Source organism: Canis lupus, chromosome 37, assembly GCF_048164855.1.
Source record: "Canis lupus baileyi chromosome 37, mCanLup2.hap1, whole genome shotgun sequence".
Taxonomy (NCBI): domain Eukaryota; kingdom Metazoa; phylum Chordata; class Mammalia; order Carnivora; family Canidae; genus Canis; species Canis lupus.
The window spans coordinates 23,540,197-23,556,917 of record NC_132874.1 but is presented as its reverse complement, the minus strand read 5'-3'; the positions used below and the strand labels follow the sequence as shown (position 1 = coordinate 23,556,917).

The window sequence follows — 16,721 nt, the reverse complement described above, 5'->3', positions numbered from 1 at the left end:
TATACTTCAAAAATAAAGTAGAAGCAATTCTAAGATAAACAAAATTTGAGAGAATGCATTGATAGTCAACCTTCCTTACAAGAAATAAAGGCAATCCATTTGTATATCAATAAAGTAAATAGCTCAATAAAATAGCTTAAATAATAATAATATGAATCATTCAGACTAAAATGAAAAGACAACAGATAGTAACTTAAATTCGTATGAAGAGAGAAAGAGCACCAGTAGAGGTACACAGGTGAATATAGCATCTTTTCTCTGATCTAAAAGATACTGCATAGAGCAATAATTCTAAAACTATGTTGATGGGATGATAATATATGAAGATATAATTAAATGATGATAAGACCACAAAGGAGGAGATAAGAATAGAGCTCTTTTATAGCAAAGTTTTGTATACTGTTTAAATCAAGTTGGTATTAATGCAATAGATTGTTTTAACTTAATGCACTAATTGTAATCCCCAGGAAAATCTCTAAGAAAATAATTCAGAAAATATAGTGGAAAAAAAAACAAGAGATTTAAAAAGATACACTAGAAAATACTGTTTAACACAAAATAGAAGAACGATAGAATAGAGGGGCAAAAAGGCATGAAATGTAGAAAACAAATAGCTAAATGACACACATAAATCCTACTTGATCAATTAATTACATTAAATGCAACTGGGTTAAATATTCTAATTAAAAGGTAGATATTGGCAGAATTGATTTTTTTTAATTTTTTTTTAAAAAGACACAGTCTAACTGCATGTTAGTGACAAGTGTTGGACTCAAAGTTAGTTTGCATGGAAAAAGATACACCATGTAAACCATAACCAAAAGATAACTGCAGTGGTTATACTAATATCAGGTAATACAGACTTTAAGACAAAAATTGTACTAGCAACAAAGAAGGACACTGTTTGATAAAAGAGACAATTCATCAGGAAGTCAAAAATTATAGACATATGTGCCTAACAACGGAGCCGCAAAAGACATGAAGCATAGACTTACAAAATTGAAAGAAGAACTAAATATAGATAATTCACTGTAACAGTTGGAAAGCTCAATATCCCATTTTAAATAATGAATAGAACAACTAGGCAGGAGATCAACTTAGAAAGAGAAGAATTGAGAATGTGTGAACCACTACACCTAACAAACGTGTGTCGAACACCTGTTACTGAACTGGGCCCTTGGGCTCTCTAAACAATGGGAACTGACAAGACGCCAAACAGGAGTTCTAGGCAAGGCTTCACTGGGGCTTATGCTCCAGCATGAGGGAGAGAACACAGAGGAAAAGTCCTTCAGGCTGGCCCACGAGGAGAGGTGGGGGAGAGCTTTAAAGAGGCCCAGGTGAGAAAAGGGTGACGTGTAAGCATGTAGAGGTGGATATTTCTTGGCTCCTGTGCACTTAAAGGTCATGCTTCTTCATGTATCGCATGTCTAATTGGCATGCTAATCTCCACCCTTGGGTGTGATTTTTAGGAATATAATAAGGGGACAGGCTGGTGAAAAGTCAGTGCTGAGGTCCACCTTGGCGCAGACTGGTTTGGTCCTGTCTTCTCCAGTCTTCATGGTCAAATCACTCCTTCCAGTAAGTCCCTCCTGCTTCAGCATTCCTGCAAGATATACTATTTAAGAGGCATTTAGCTTTTCTTTTTACAGAGACAGCCAAAGAATGCTAGATTTTGCAGTTAGAATTGAGGGGACCCAGTCCAGTCTCTGTTCTGCCTCACACTCAACCACAATAGAATAGACTTTCTTTTCAAGTGCACACAGAACCTTCTCCAGTATAGACCATAGATAGATTCAATCACAAAACAAGGCCTTAAAATTTGTAAGAAATTAAATTATACAAATTATGTTCTCTGATCACAATGGTATTAAGATAGAAATCAGTAATGGAAGGAAATTTGGGAAACTCACAAATACGTGAAAATTAAGAAACACACTCATAAATAACCAGTAAGTCAAGAAAAAAAATCACAAATAAAATTAGAAAATACTTTTAGATGATTGAAATCAAGACACAACATATCAAAACTTAGGAGATGCAGGGAAAGCAGTTGCTTATACCCAATTGATATACCTGTTAACATTTATGTTAGAGATGAGTGTGATCACCATCATGGAGTTGAGAGTTATACCTATTTAATTGTACCAAACATATCTCAAAACCATTTTAGAACTTTTAAGGAATAATTTTTAGGGTATCCACTATGGTTTTTAAAAAAAAAAAAAAACTTCAATGATAGCAATTCATTTTTTAAATTACTTATTTATTCGAGAGCAAGAGAGTGAGAGCAAGAGAGCATGAGCAGGGGGAGGGAGCCTCTGAGCAGAGAGCCCAATGTGCGGCTCGATCCCAGGACCCTGGGAGCATGACCTGAGCTGGAGGCAGACACTTAACCAACTGAACCACCCAGGAGCCCAGCAATTATTTAAATTTAAAGGTTTTACAAAATATTTGAAAACAGAAGTCATTTGGAGCCACATCAGTGAATAAAGTGAGTGGGGGGGTCAACAATCCCACTATTGGTCTAAAGAAAGATACTGATCTGATGGAAGCATTTTCCAAACAGGACAATGAGCAATTCCTGAAAAGGAATTCCAAACACACATGAAGTAAAAGAAAAAAAAAGATTGGAAGAAATGCATAGCTATAGAAGATGACTGTTTTGAGTACAACAGTCTCTTAAATGTACGGTTTAGCACGTTTCTAAAGCAAGTATCCTCAGCGCCTCATTACTTTATGTAGCCCACCATCTCCAGGTGGTTATCATTGTATCTGCCCATTTTGTTCTTTTTCGAAGAGGAACTGGAAATGGTGAATAGGCAAATATCGGCCTAGGAGTTTGGTCTTCTAAGTTACGTTTATATTGACTACGTGAGTTTCTGTTTGATCTTAATTTGATTTTTGCATTGTTTTGACAATTGAGCATCTGCTCATAAGTCTGAGGATATGTGTATATGTGTATATATGCTCCTACAAAACACGATAGACTATTTTTAAAGTCGGAAAGTCCATGTGCTGTGTAGACCCGTCTAACCCTAGTATTTATTTCCCTGGCTGTCTCTGTAGGATACCAATACCACATAATAATTACCGATAACTAATAAAAATGTCTATGAAGTTATATGCTGTATAAACTACCATACAAAGGCTAAACAGTAAATACTGTTTACAGCTTACAATGAGAAAATAGAAACTTCATTTTGCCAATATGAACAAGATCTCCTCTTATCTTATACTTTAAAGGCTATTATTTTGAAAATTACAAGTCCCAGTAGGTTGCCACATTAGAAAGAATTATTATCTGATTTGTTCCTCTTTACGCAACTAGTAATGTCTTAATATTGTAAAGGACCTTAACCAAATATTTGATGTTTTAGGAAACATCTGATTGTTAACCAAATTTGTAAGCTGGAGCAAAAAGACTGCTGAGAGGGACATAAGGAAAATGAAAGCTATTATAGAAAAAACTGACCAGAACCATGGGCTCTGACTAAAGGCAACTTAGAAGGTAGGCTTGGCAGAGGAGCAAAACCATGTTTTACTTTAGAAAGATGTGAGGCACTTTGTGCAACAAAAGCCGCCAACTTTGAATGATAAGAGATACAACAAATAAGAAGCTTTTTGGTGAAAGAATTTTTTTTAAGTATTTTAAAGTATTTATGAAAAGCAGACCATTCATTGTCTTTTGAAACCTTGGGAAATCTTCATAATTTCTAAAATGTGAAGTCCAATTTTATTAAACATATGGGTAAGTTCGAAATTATTCAGAATATTAAAATTAATTAGAAAATAATTAAAATGCAGAAAAACCTCAGGTATGTGTCCAAGTTCTGGGCAACATTAACATGGTATAAAAATCACTCAGGAAATTTACAGTGAACAGGTGTGTGAAGTAATTGAGGGGGAAAAAGTTCAGACATTAATTAGCAAGAATTATGAATATCCTTGTTGAATTGTTTTCTCCCAAGTTGGCATATTTTTAAGCATATGTACGGAGGAAATATTTTTTAAATTATGAATACACGTGGAAAATAAACTCTTACTTATTCATAATATTCTATATTTTTGCCATGAATCACTTGATGACACATGGAAGGAAAACAAAAAGGGGTCTAAGCCAAAAGAAAAATATTATAAATATTTTTAAGAGTTTATTCAAGAAGTCTTGCTAATATTGTTGAAATGTTCTCCTCCCAAATCCAGCAAAATAAGGATTCATGAACCCAAAGGGTATCTCTGTTGAAACTTGGTGAGAAAAGAATAACTATACCAAAAATAAGACTCAAGTCCTACACTCAAGGAGCTTTCAGGAGGAGGGAAGCCAGACCAGAAAAGCAGAGGTTGGAAAATAATGTGACAATCCCCACGGGAAACATAGAGGATGTGAGAAGGACTTTGCCCTGGAAGGGGAAGGATGGTGGGACTGGGGGTGTTTATCAGGTCGTCAACGTTAGAGGCAGACATTTCGGACAGAGAGAAGAGGGTGTATGAAGCTGCAGAATTATAAGCAAGCCTATTGTGTGGGCGCCCTCAGATGCTATGGGGCAGGAATAACAAACACCTGAGAGGAAACAGGCTGTGGGGAAAAGCCGGGAAGACTCTGGGGAGATTGTTAATTTGAAAGCTTGAAGAGCCCAGAAGGTGTTTCATGAAATCCTAATGACCTTTGAGGCAGTTTTGAGCGATGGTTTGAAGAGGAGAGTGAAGAAAATGTTATCTGAAACTGGAGGGAAATGATCTTTGTTATATAGTGGCAGAAATTTCACTACACGGTCACTTGATAGAGTGAGGGAAGTAGAAAACACTGAGTGACCTGTGTGACCTGGCCAAGATTTCAAGATACTGTTGAAAGCACTTCTTGGTTTCTTCTTGCTGCTTGAATGTGAGAAAAAAAAAGAGGTAAACTAAAGGAAGGACTCCTGAACAAAGACGGAGTGAGCATTGCAGCCTCTTCAGACAACGAATGTTAATACAACTAAGAAATGGCTGGGGCGCCTGGCTGGCTCAGAGGACCGTGGGACTCGTGATCTCAGGTTTGTGAGTTCAAGCCCCATGTTGGGTGGAGAGATCACCTAAAGAAATAAAATCTTAAAAGAGAAAAGAGAAGAGATGACTACCAGGTAAAGATCAAACCCAGGACACTCTGAAGAAAACACGGTCCAATCAGGAAGCCAAGAGTTTCAAATTATTTGGGAAGACCTCCGAAATATCCAAGAGAGTACATCAGAGAATCATTCGGTCAAATAATAGGGCTTCTCAGAAGCTGGAGGGCATTGTCCCTCAGTAGGCTTGGCTGAAGTCCAAGGTAGAGAAGAGTGTATCTCAAAGAGATCTCTGGGGTGGTCTTTTCTAATAGAGTCAATCCCAATAAAATTCACAGGCAACCTGTAAAGTCTTTAAAAGATTTATGTCGCCAGGTGCACCACCAGCCTGAACTAAAATGGGCAAAGAGAGCGCCAAGAGGAAAGGGGCCTTTGAATTCTCAGACTTCCCTGGGTAGGAGCAAGGCTGAGGAAGCACCTAGCAGTTGGCTCACGGGGGGAGGAGGCTCCTGCCTTCACTTCTATCCACCTCTTGGAAGCTTGTAACTGCTCCCAAGAAGACCCCAATAGTTGTGGTGACTTAGGTCTGTCCCAGCATAAAGAATGCGGCCGACAGGACAGTGAGCGTTCTCTGTGCACATTCCCATGACGCTGTGCACGCCGTGTTAGTGTGATGGTGCCTCCAGAAAATAGGTCCTAGGGTGCTGGCCTCTTGAGAGAAACCGGGAGGCAGCCCTGTGCCAGGGTAGGTTGGAGCAGCAGGAGGGAGGTGCCCTCACGTGGTGTCCTGCCAGGAGAAGCTACTCTCCCTGATGCGTTGGCTCCTCGACTCCTGTAAGGATACTTGGGAAATCTCTAAAAATAACTGGGTGATATTTGAGGGGGCTCAGAGGCCCTCAGCTCTGCAGTTGCCGCCCTGAGCTAGCTAAATACACATTAGTACCTTTTCTAAGACCCTATTTGTACCCACAGCCACGTCTGGGGAACATAAACTACAAGCTCTTGGAGAAGCCCCATATGAGGAGCAGTAGAAATACGTTACTGAAGGACGAGCATCTTCCTGATGGGTGTGGGTCATGAGGTGGGGTTGGTGTCCCCTTTCAGAGCAAGGAGTGGTCACAGCAAGTGATGAAGTGGGTTTTGGTGCCCTCCCTCTGTCGCCCCATTCACTTTACTTCAGGACAGAGCAAGGAGAAGGGTGGGAAGATGATTGGTTCCTGTGTCTTGAGTCCCAGGCCCTGAAACTCTGGCATTGAAGATTTATTTCTGTAAAAGGGTGGAGCTGTCCACTGGGACCTATATTGTGCCAACAGTGGAGGGTAAAGGAAAACTGTTTCTCATAACATTTCTGATACCGAATGTGTGGATTTTCCCCTCAAATTAAACGATTCTGGCATGAACCGCTTGGAGTTCGCACAGACCTCACAGGTTAACAGCTCAGTCCTACAAGACCACCCCTACTTCAGACACCAGTCACAAGTAGTGGGGCCCAAGGTCACCCACGCTTCTGACGCAACTGCAAATCGAGCCTTCCCATGACTCCTTCCTAAGGCTCAATAATTTGCTACCAAGGCTCATGGAATCCAGGGAAAAACTTTGCTCACTATTACTACTTCATTATAAAAGGCATCATAAAGGATACAAATGAACAGCCAGATGAGAAAGTACATAGGGCAAGGTCTAGAAGCATCCTAAGCACAGGAACTTCTCTCTCTGTGGAGTTTGGGGTAAGCCACTCTCCTGGCACATGGATGTATTCTTGTTCACCAGCCCAGAAATTCTTCAAATCTCTTTGTGTTGGGTTTTTATAGAGGTTCCATTACGTAGGCATGATAGATATAATCACTGGCCATGGGTGATTAACTCAATCCCCGGCTCCTTTCCCCTCCCTAGAGGTGGAGGGGTGAGGCTGAAAGTTCCAAGCCTCTAATCACGTGGTTGGTTCTTCTGGCAACCAGCCCTGTCCTCCAAGGGTCACCTCAGTGGCGTAAACTCAGGTATGGTTGGAAGGGGCTGATCTCGAACAACGAAAGACACCCCCCTCACCCCTGTCGCTCAGGAAATTCCAAGGGTTTTAGGAGCTCTGTGCCAGGAACCAGGGATGAGACCAAATATATAGTTCTTCAAATATCACAATATCACAGGTGACCCATGAGGTTTCCTCACTTTAGAGTAAAAGTCAGAATGCCTCACCTAGAGATCCAAGTGGGAAACAACTGGAGTTCCCAAGAAAGGGACAGGATTGCTTTGTATGTAGGGGCCATCATATTCTGAAATAGTTCAGTAGCAGATTTTCTGAAGCCGACACCTTACAGACACCTCTCTGAATAATATTCATTAAGACACAGTAAAGGGATTGAATTGCTAATTGTCTTGATGATTTACTAAGCACTGTTCTGGCACTAAATATTTTAAATACTTTACATATATCTCAGTAATATTTTCCATTAATAGGGAAAGAAATCCTAAATCTGTGGGGCTACGTTGCAACCACCATTGTCTTCAAGTGAGAGTGTTGCTTTTCCACCCTGAGGCCACGCAGTCCGTGACTGCTTCTGGAGTCCCAAACAAGTAGTGTGGCATCATGCTTTTAAGGTATTGGATTCTAAATGTCACAGGACTTTAACACATCAGAGCTTATCATAAAGGACAGAGTTTGTAAGTTTGTATTTACCAAGTCCACTTCTTTGAATAATTTAACTCATTAACCAAAGGATAAATAAGGTCCGTGTTTATTCTTCAGTATAATACACATATGTGACTGTTATACATCTTCATAAGGCAAAGAAATACAGCTGAATGAGACTATGTTCAGAAATAAAAAATATACATGACATATGCAATCACCATATTATGAATCCATTTTTATTTCTTATCTACACCCCTAAACCTCATCAAAAGGACTCACTGACATCTATCAGCTGGGACAACTACAAAACACATACAATTCAAGGTAGGAACACTCAGGTATTAGATGTTTTTTGCTCTTTTGAATAAGTGGTTGTTGAGTTATAAGCCTTCATGGAAGGTGAAACTACCCACATAAAGATCACTTATGGAAAGCACACCTGACTAAATGGAGCTCCGAGATGTATGTAGAACTTCTACGGGGAGAAACTGTTGACCTCATGCTAGGCAAGGAGGGCGCCTTCATCCAGGACGCAAGCACCTAATAGTCTAATAGTCCAGCTTCAAGCTTCCTTTAGGACAGCAAGCAATTTGCCTTTTGGAAATATCATTTTTATCCCAAAAAGGCTTTAGGGGAGCACTGTGATGGATAAGAAGATGGACTTTAATTCTAACAGAAGAAAAAGAGAAAGAAGCAAAAAAATAAAAAATAAAAAATAAAAAAGATAAAGCAAAAGCAAAATAGGCAGCATCATGGCTGTTGAGAAGTGAGCCGCAGTGAAGGCACAGCCTGCACCCACACTGAAATGGCCAGGGAACAGACACCTGCCTCACCCTCTTGGCACACTCGCACAGATGGACTTCCCAAATGAGGTTCCTTCAGCTGGCCTGTCATCCAAACTGAACAAACACATGTATCATGTATGCATCCTGACACCATTTGCCTCATGTCTAGAGTAGGGGTAGTGGGAGCAGAAGGAAGAAGAAAGGAATGAAATCAAGAATAAGACCCTCATTTCCCTAATATCAAATACGTATTTTGATTTTTAAAACACGAAAAAGTTTTGCTATGCTAATATCCTTAGAAACGGTGAAAATGTAGTAATTCACTCATCTTCCAAAACACATTCATGTCAAAGTAGGCCACAACAAAGCAGCATGCCTATTTACATTTTCGAGGAAAGAAAGCAAAATATACCAAGGCAGACTAAAAACAAACATGAGAATTACCCAGTTTCAACCTAGAAATCTTTCCCCAAGGTTAATTCAGGTGAGAATCCTTTGCAGACGTTTCCATGTCACCGACGGGGGCATGAGCTCTCTTCTCCCTGATTGCTAAATAGCAACAGGTTCTGGGGAAGTGTTGGTATCTTACAAATTACAAATGGGGGCATGGTTTTTCTTGACTCCCTCGTGGGGTTTATCTCTCTGCAGGCAGTGGGACGTGCCACATCAGTGCTGAATTCCACCTTTTTCTAAAGAAAGGGCTACTCCTAATGCAAGCGACTTGAAGCCATAAGGCCCATTAGGAGGGTGGAGGAGCAATGCAGGCTATCCAGTCCTGATGACTTCCTGGAAAAGTTGATCACAATAGCCCTCGTCTAGCCAGACTCGGCTTCTCTGGTCCATGCTTGCATCTGGCTGGATTCCTCCGCTGTGCAAAGCCCTCTTTCCCATCAGAGTGGCAATCGACCAAGTTAGCAGTCCTCGCTGGAGCAGCCCCACATGGGTGTGGAGGGAGGGAACAGGATGAGCAGGAGACCGAAATGCTCCCATTTCGCTGTAACTCTAGACTGTAATAATCAACTCTGCAATGCAAACTATCCTCAGCTCTCACATAAAAGGCGCCCTGCTGGCATGGGGATGCCTCCCCATCCAAATGTGGAAATTTAACTCCAAATTCAAAGGAGACCCGTTTTGAAAATAGAGTCTCCTTTCTAAACCTGTTTTAAAAAGAAATCACACCCACTGACTGCAGGGTGATTAGTGGATTAATCTGACAAAGCTATCATTCCTTCATCGGCCTAAGCTGCCTCTCCCATGTGTGTTGGGGTCTGGTAAACGTTTCTCTGCCAACGTGAGTCAGAATGGGAGCTGATGCAAAAGACCTCCTGCTCTATCTGGTAGAGATTCCACACCGCAGGATAGAAAACGCCCTTCCATGAGGGGTTTCAAATCAGACCCTTGCGTCTTATTTAGCATTTGAGTGAATGCCAGCTCTCTGCGGTCTGAGTATTAATGCATGCACTGGCTTGTATTTTTCCAGACTCGATGAATACCATCAGCTAAAGATAGCACAGTAATAGAACACTTCAGTCACAGGGCTTTGTTGTGTGTGTGTGTGTGTGTTTTTATATGTGTGTTTTTTTTAAGGAAACCAAATTAAACATTTTAAGCATAGTCACATAACAGGAACAGGAGAAAACCAACCTTGGATAAATGCATAGGCCAAAGGAAAAAAGAAATGCATCATAATGTAAGAGCAAAGCTAGAAAGGGGTCAGTTTTATAGCTAGCATGACCGCTAAATTGGCATGTGGTCTGAACTAAATTACACATTTTCTTCTGTCTCTACTTCCCCTTTACCTTGCACATGAGAATAAGAACATTGCACATACAGTTCTTCACGGGCATGCCAGAAGGATCCACTAGGCGGGTCTGAGCAATAATGGAGAAAAGCCATGCCAATTCAAACTGCCCTCCCTAATACGGCCATGAAGGCATTCTCCTTACCTGTCACTGCTACTGTGACTGCCCCAGCCTCGAGTCATTTACAGCCAAAAATAAAGACATTCTTACAGTTAATCTTAACACAGGAGTTATTTGGAAATGGGAAATAGGAGGAAAGCTAAAGAAGCTGAATGGTGAGTGTGGTGCTCGAGGTGTGACAGGAGTTTAGTGTGGCTTTGCACGGCCCCTTCTTCATAAAGAAAGGACACACACGTTTCACTCTTGAGACGCCCTGTGCCTTTCTGTGCTACATATGGTAGGACTCATCTCCATTATTAGAAATCTGTAATGAAATGGCGCATGAGCTCAGGAACAAGAAGAAGCTTCCAACTGGAAGTCATCCTCATATCCAAGGGGTAAGCAGGAGTGTCCTCCTCACCTCCCGGTTTCTGAATGTTCCTCTCTTCACAACCACTGAGCCATGCAAGACTATGCAGAGGTGAGATGGTTGGTCTTCAAAAATGTTGGAGTTGACCCAGAAACCTGAACGCTATTTCCAAAATCATTTCAACACCGGAGGCGAAGGGCCGCCCTGCCTTAGGATGCTCATGACCCATCGCTCGTTGACATCGCGGCTCGGGCCAAGCCCTCGAGACTGTTACCATCGTCCCAAAGGTCGTAATTCTAGGACTGTCAGCAGACACCTCTTGCTCCACTTGTGAAAACTAGTGCACTTCTTGCACGTGAATGTTCAATCAGAAGAGAGCGGGGCTGCCTTGTGAAGTGCACGTCACTCATTTGAAAGTAGACTCGCTGCTCGGAAGAAACGGATGAACTGGGAGAAAAGTTCAGAATAAGTGGAAGGTAGGATGCCTGATGCCTCTTGCCTCGGGATTCAAAAACAGCTTGAGTTCCAGAAAGCAAATTATTTATCAATTGGATTCACCTGATTTCAGACCCAATCAAAATAATGAAGTCCAAGAAACCAAGTGTTCAAGGGTGCAAAAGACAGAATTTTCTTCTGGCAATATGGTCACCTCTTTGAAAGGCATAGTTTAAGGACCGAAAGCAGTTTTCTGCCTCTAAATGTATCCTCCTCCAGGTTTAAATGCCTCAAAGACATCTTCAGTCCGATTGCTCTAGTAGCTGAGGATGAGCAAGAATAATGCGTCCCTCATCCCAGTGACTAAAATCAAAAGCATTGGAAACTCAAGATGTCAGGGAAACATCTTCCCAAATGTGGACTATCACGGGGTGTAGGGATGTGAGCAAAGGGTTCCGGGGCTTGTCTGCATCCCCGGGACACGACACTAGGCATCGGCCTTAAGCAGGCGCTCGGAGTTCAAGTGCAGCGGCTCCCCCACCCCCATCGCCACCCGTCATCATTGGGGTCAAGGCATCAGAACTGCTGATTTTTCCAAAAATCTTCCCAAAGCAGCAGCAACCGCAGCAGTTTTCCTGCAAAGCAAACAAAATATGACTCTTGTTAATTCAGCAGGGCTTTTAAAATTGTAATTAGTTGGTTGTGCCCCTTAGGAAAACCACACATGATTTTTTATAATGCATGTGTGCATGTGAGAGAGGGAGGGAAAAAAAAAAAAAGAGAAACCCCTTGCAGGATTCCACTGCTTACCAAAGTTGGGTTTTGTGTGTGTGTGTTTTTTTAAGTTTATGCAAGATATTTTTGCACTATTTGCAACATCGAAGGACAAGGCCGCTTTGTTTCATGGGAAGCACGGCCAGCTCCGAGAGCTCCCCACCGCGCCGTCCATCCTGTCCGCCTGACCCCGCATCAAAGTGACATGGACACCGAAGATCTTGCATGGGAATGTTTTTATTTGCTTTAGGACCACGTGTGGCATGGGCCCGCATGCGGCTTGCTGCCCTACGTCACTCCCATGGATCTGAGGAGGAAGCCTAAATTCATATTTCACAGGTTGGCAAAAGATGCAACAGAAGCACAAAACGAAATGCCACCAGGTCGGTTTTTAGAGTGTTTCCTCAACGCATCAAAAAACCTCTAACAAATTGTAGGAGATTTATATGCCTCAATTTACATTGTGGATCCTGCCTTATTCATAGGGCCTGGAAGTCATTTTTTTTTCCGCAGGAATAATCTTCAACCACCAGATTTTAAAAATCAATATTATCACAAAGTTGGTTTTACTCATAACAGAGCTTGCCAAAAACCCCATCTTATCCTGGCAGGAAATACTATAAAAAATGATTTAAAAGAAATTCTTCCCAAATGAGGCTACTCTCAGAGTTAATATCTTAAACTTACATTTTAATTTGGAAAAAAAAAAAAAAAGTGAAAAAGTAAACTAGGAAAGACCCACATCCCATGGGCCTAAAACAACTCTTCCCCGGCCTGCAGGGCAACCAAGGTGAATTTCTGTGGCTAACTGGAGCTGGAGGGACCCAGGAGAGGAAGGCAGCCAGCCCAAGTGACCATCAGGAGACAGGCCCGACCATGCTCACAGAAAGGTCTCATCAAGCAATTGCAACAAAAATGGTGTCTAACCGCACCAGTGTGACCAGCTCCCGTATCTTTGTCCTCTGCATAACTGTCACTGCTTGGGCTGCCACCGTCCTCCATTGCGTTGGGCTCAAGGCTCCAACATGACATGGAAGGACTCCACCACCGCCTCCCACTGTCATTCCCTCCTCACTCTTTTCCTGCCAGACCCCGGCCACAGGCCTGCCTTGCAATGTGACCTCCTGTCACCCAATGAATTCATTCCTACTGGGCCTCCAAAGTGACTCCAGTGCTCATGGTGGGAATGTAGTTTGTGGCGAACCCTCGAGGTTTGTGGTCACTGTGGATGAAACTGGGAGGGAGAGCTGCCCGGGGACTCTGGTGCCCACCACTCACAGTGAAGGCCAGGCTGCACCTCAGCCAGCCCGACGACCCAGGCCGGGGAGCATGGAGAGTCCTTTCCTTCTCCACATTGTCACAAGACCTAAAGCTTTCTTCCTCAACTTTCTCCAAAGCTTCAGTGTCCTTGCTATCACTGATACATGAGAATGGTCTTGGTAAGTAGGAAACCCAAGGCTTTCTGTTTCATAGATTTCTAGAGAAGTGACCTGTACACCAAAGGCTGAATACTTGCCTAACTCTGGTCTGTGACTTTTGCTATGATTCGTTGATATATTTCTGGTTGATCTTATTCTACAAGAGATTCAAGGCAAGATTCTTACAAGAATATACAGGCAAACAGACAAACAAAAACCTTGGGACCAGAATAAATACCAATCAGAATAAAAGAGTAAGACCAGTGAGCAGCAAGAACAATAGACTCATACGTCTTACACATCTGTTAAAATTGAGTTGCAACAATGGCTGTGGACTTACTTCCCCAAATTAGAGAACTGACCTGCTGGAGGTTAAATGAGCCCCCAATTGGGACATAGATGTTGGGATTTCTAAAAGTCCTCTGTAATAAATACACTGCCTTAGGCTTCTCCTTTAGGGCATAAATTAAGCCAGCTTATTGATACAATCAAAGGTATTCATATGTAGAACTATTGTCTTAAGAATTCTGACAAAATTCTAAGCAGGGTAGAGGCTTTGTATGAAGTGGTGGCTCCTCCAGGTCCAAGAGTGGGCCAATACCAGGAGGCAGGCAGCTCAGGGAAGAAAAATAAGCTTGGGCTTTAAAAATCAGAGATACCTGATATTAGCGGCATAGCTTTGAGGGAGTTATTTAGTCTGTGAGTCCCTGAGATTGGTTTCCCATTAATAAAAAAACAAAAACAATGAATACTTCCTCTGATCCCACACAACTATGAGGACTACCATAAACTGTCCTGTTCAATTATTGGCACCAACTGAGCTAATTATTGACTACCTCCTATGTGCCAGGCCCTGGTCTCCAGGCTTAGTTTGGATTATCTTGTGGAGCCACTCAACAAGCGTAGGAAGTAAGACTATCCCCAACCCACAAATCATCAGGAAACAGGTTTTTGTGCTAGAAAATGGCAGATCCAGGTTGCACACAGAGCAGTCTAAAATCAAGGCCCTCCCTCTCACCAGAAACACCACCCTGCATCCCGCATAGTCAGTGCAACACACATTTAACTTATTTCTTGATCTTTAAAGGCTTGCACAAACATCTCCTTAGGAAAAGACCTAAGACAAACCTTTCAAATGGGTGCCTTCCATGGACTATTTGGTCACAAGGTCCTTTGCATTCGAGCAGCAATTCTTCTTCCTCTGGGGAAATCAGAAGATATGTGGAGAAGGATTAGAACTTTTTTTTTTTTTAAATCATTTCATTCCTAACTTCTGATGTGAGAACACCTGAAGAGTTAATAACTTGCTACTGAATAGAAAATGCTCTTAGAGAATGTTCTAGAAGCCTACATTGTACATGACCCCCTGACAGATACATTGACCCACCTTTAGGATCCAGCTCAAGCATTCCCCCACTTTCTTATATCATCACTAACTTTCCTCTCAGAGTTAGAGAGCTTGGCATCTGATGACACCTCATTTTTACATACGTGTGTTTTGCCAAAACTCACTTCCACAGACATTCATGTTGACAAAACACAAGAATCAAGACTGAGATCAGGTGAGGACAAAGATGAATCAGATACAACTTTTGCTTCTTCCAAAAGTTTTTGAGTTATTTAAGTGCCGCAGGAGAGGTTCAAGAAGTTGGAGAAAGCACCTCCACTTTGGGGATTGGGAAGGACCATCTTAAGGGAGGTGGGATTTAAAGTAGGTCTCACGCACTTGCTAGGATTTGGGCTGGTCTGGAAGCAGTAGCGGAGACAGGACTAGACACCGGGATCGGGGCGTGTCGGGGCTCGCCTGGGACGCTGGCTGTGTTTGTTCGGTGTGCACAATGGGGAACACTTGAAGGATTTTTGGTGAGGAAGTACTACGATCAGAGTTGTTACGAATGAAGTAATCATTTGGTGAATTAGAGAAGAGATGGGCAGAGGTGTAATATCAGATCCTAAGGTATTTTATTAGTTCTGTAAATTGGAAAAAGGGCATGCGCTAAGGTCATAATTCTGGAAATGTGAAGGAAAGGTAGAGGCTTATTAGTTCTGGCAGAAAAGAAACAATGTCAGAGTTGTTCAGTTTTCCTTCCTCCAGGCCCAAAGCATTTATTAAGTCTGCAGTAGGTGCTTGATGAGTTCTAACAGATTGGTAATTTGGGAATGCTTTGTTCCACTCCAGCTGAGAGCTGTTTCTGATGGAAGATGGGTTATGTATGGACGGTTGGAAATGTAAGAACATAATACAGAAGGCAGAGAGCTACAGGGCTTTAACTCCTGGGGGAAAAAAATCCTTCTTAAATTTACTGACTGATTATAGGCAGGCTTAGTGGTTAAGAAATGCTAAGTGCTTTTAAGCATGAAATAATTAAAAGAGATAAGTAAAAGTCTAGGAAAGACTTTTAAAACAGAAGTTAGATTTAAATAGTAAATAGCTAGGGATAAGACTAAAATTTTGAACATAAATTTAAATTCTGATTTTATGGGACATATCAGAACCAAAATTATGCCAAAAATGAATCTTCAGGAAAAATCTAGTCTTAATATTTGCTTTAAAAATAAAACACATTAAGCCTGAATACTGGCATTCAGTAACACCAAAATTGTACAGTACATAAAGAGTTCTGGAAACATCATCAGGTCCCCTTGGCCCAGAAGCCCATTATCCAGCAGGATAGCGGAGCGGCGAAGCTTTGCTCAGACTCCAGAGCCTGCCTGTCTACACTGGGATGCTAGCTCCATCACCTTCACCTGGTGGGATCCTATACAAATACTTAGCCCTGTCCTCTGTTTCCTCATCTATAGGAGGAAAATAACAGTACCCGTTTCAGAAAACTGGTATGGGGATTAAAAAAATTAATTTTTGTAAAGCAGTTAGACCAGTGCCTGGCCTAGTCCCATACAATTATAACTTTAACGATAACTAACTAGATTTCTACAATGGAATTTATTTTTTTCAAATCCTCATCATTCCTGAAATATCTTTTCTCCCAGGTACCAACAGTTGGATGGAATAACAAAAAGGTGATTTTTTGTTGTTGTTATGTGGTTTAAAAAATATTTTAAGCCCTTTTAAACTGTATAATGTCATTATTTATCTGCCGTGGTTTCCATATTGTCCTACCACGTCAAAGTGTATTTGGATACCAATAAGCTTGGATAAAAATACATTGGTGGAAAATTGGCCCAAAATAGGTTGGTAACCCTAATAAGCAGTTTATGTAGTCTGGGTGAGGTACCAACTAGGTAAAAAGTCTATTTTTACTTGACATCAGTACCAATTATCAAGGAAAGGTATATTCAGACACAAATAAAACTTAGTACTGATGCTGAATTTAGAAGTAAAGTTAATTTCAATAAAAACTGGATG

At 41.5% G+C, this 16,721-nt stretch overlaps 1 protein-coding gene across 4 annotated transcripts in view; it reads right to left on the bottom strand.

The window, feature by feature from the left end:
• Positions 1 to 7,751: 7,751 nt before the first annotated feature.
• The window catches only part of MYLK4 (myosin light chain kinase family member 4), a 110,168-nt gene continuing 101,198 nt past the window's right edge, over positions 7,752 to 16,721 (bottom strand). For all 4 annotated transcript variants that reach the window (XM_072814026.1, XM_072814023.1, XM_072814024.1 and 1 more), the window contains 2 exons: positions 14,483 to 14,555; positions 7,752 to 11,797 (listed from right to left, as the gene is read on the bottom strand). In XM_072814026.1, the coding sequence (XP_072670127.1) occupies positions 14,508 to 14,555 (48 nt within the window). In that variant the 3' untranslated portion in view covers positions 7,752 to 11,797; positions 14,483 to 14,507. The remainder of the gene's footprint in view (positions 11,798 to 14,482; positions 14,556 to 16,721) is intronic.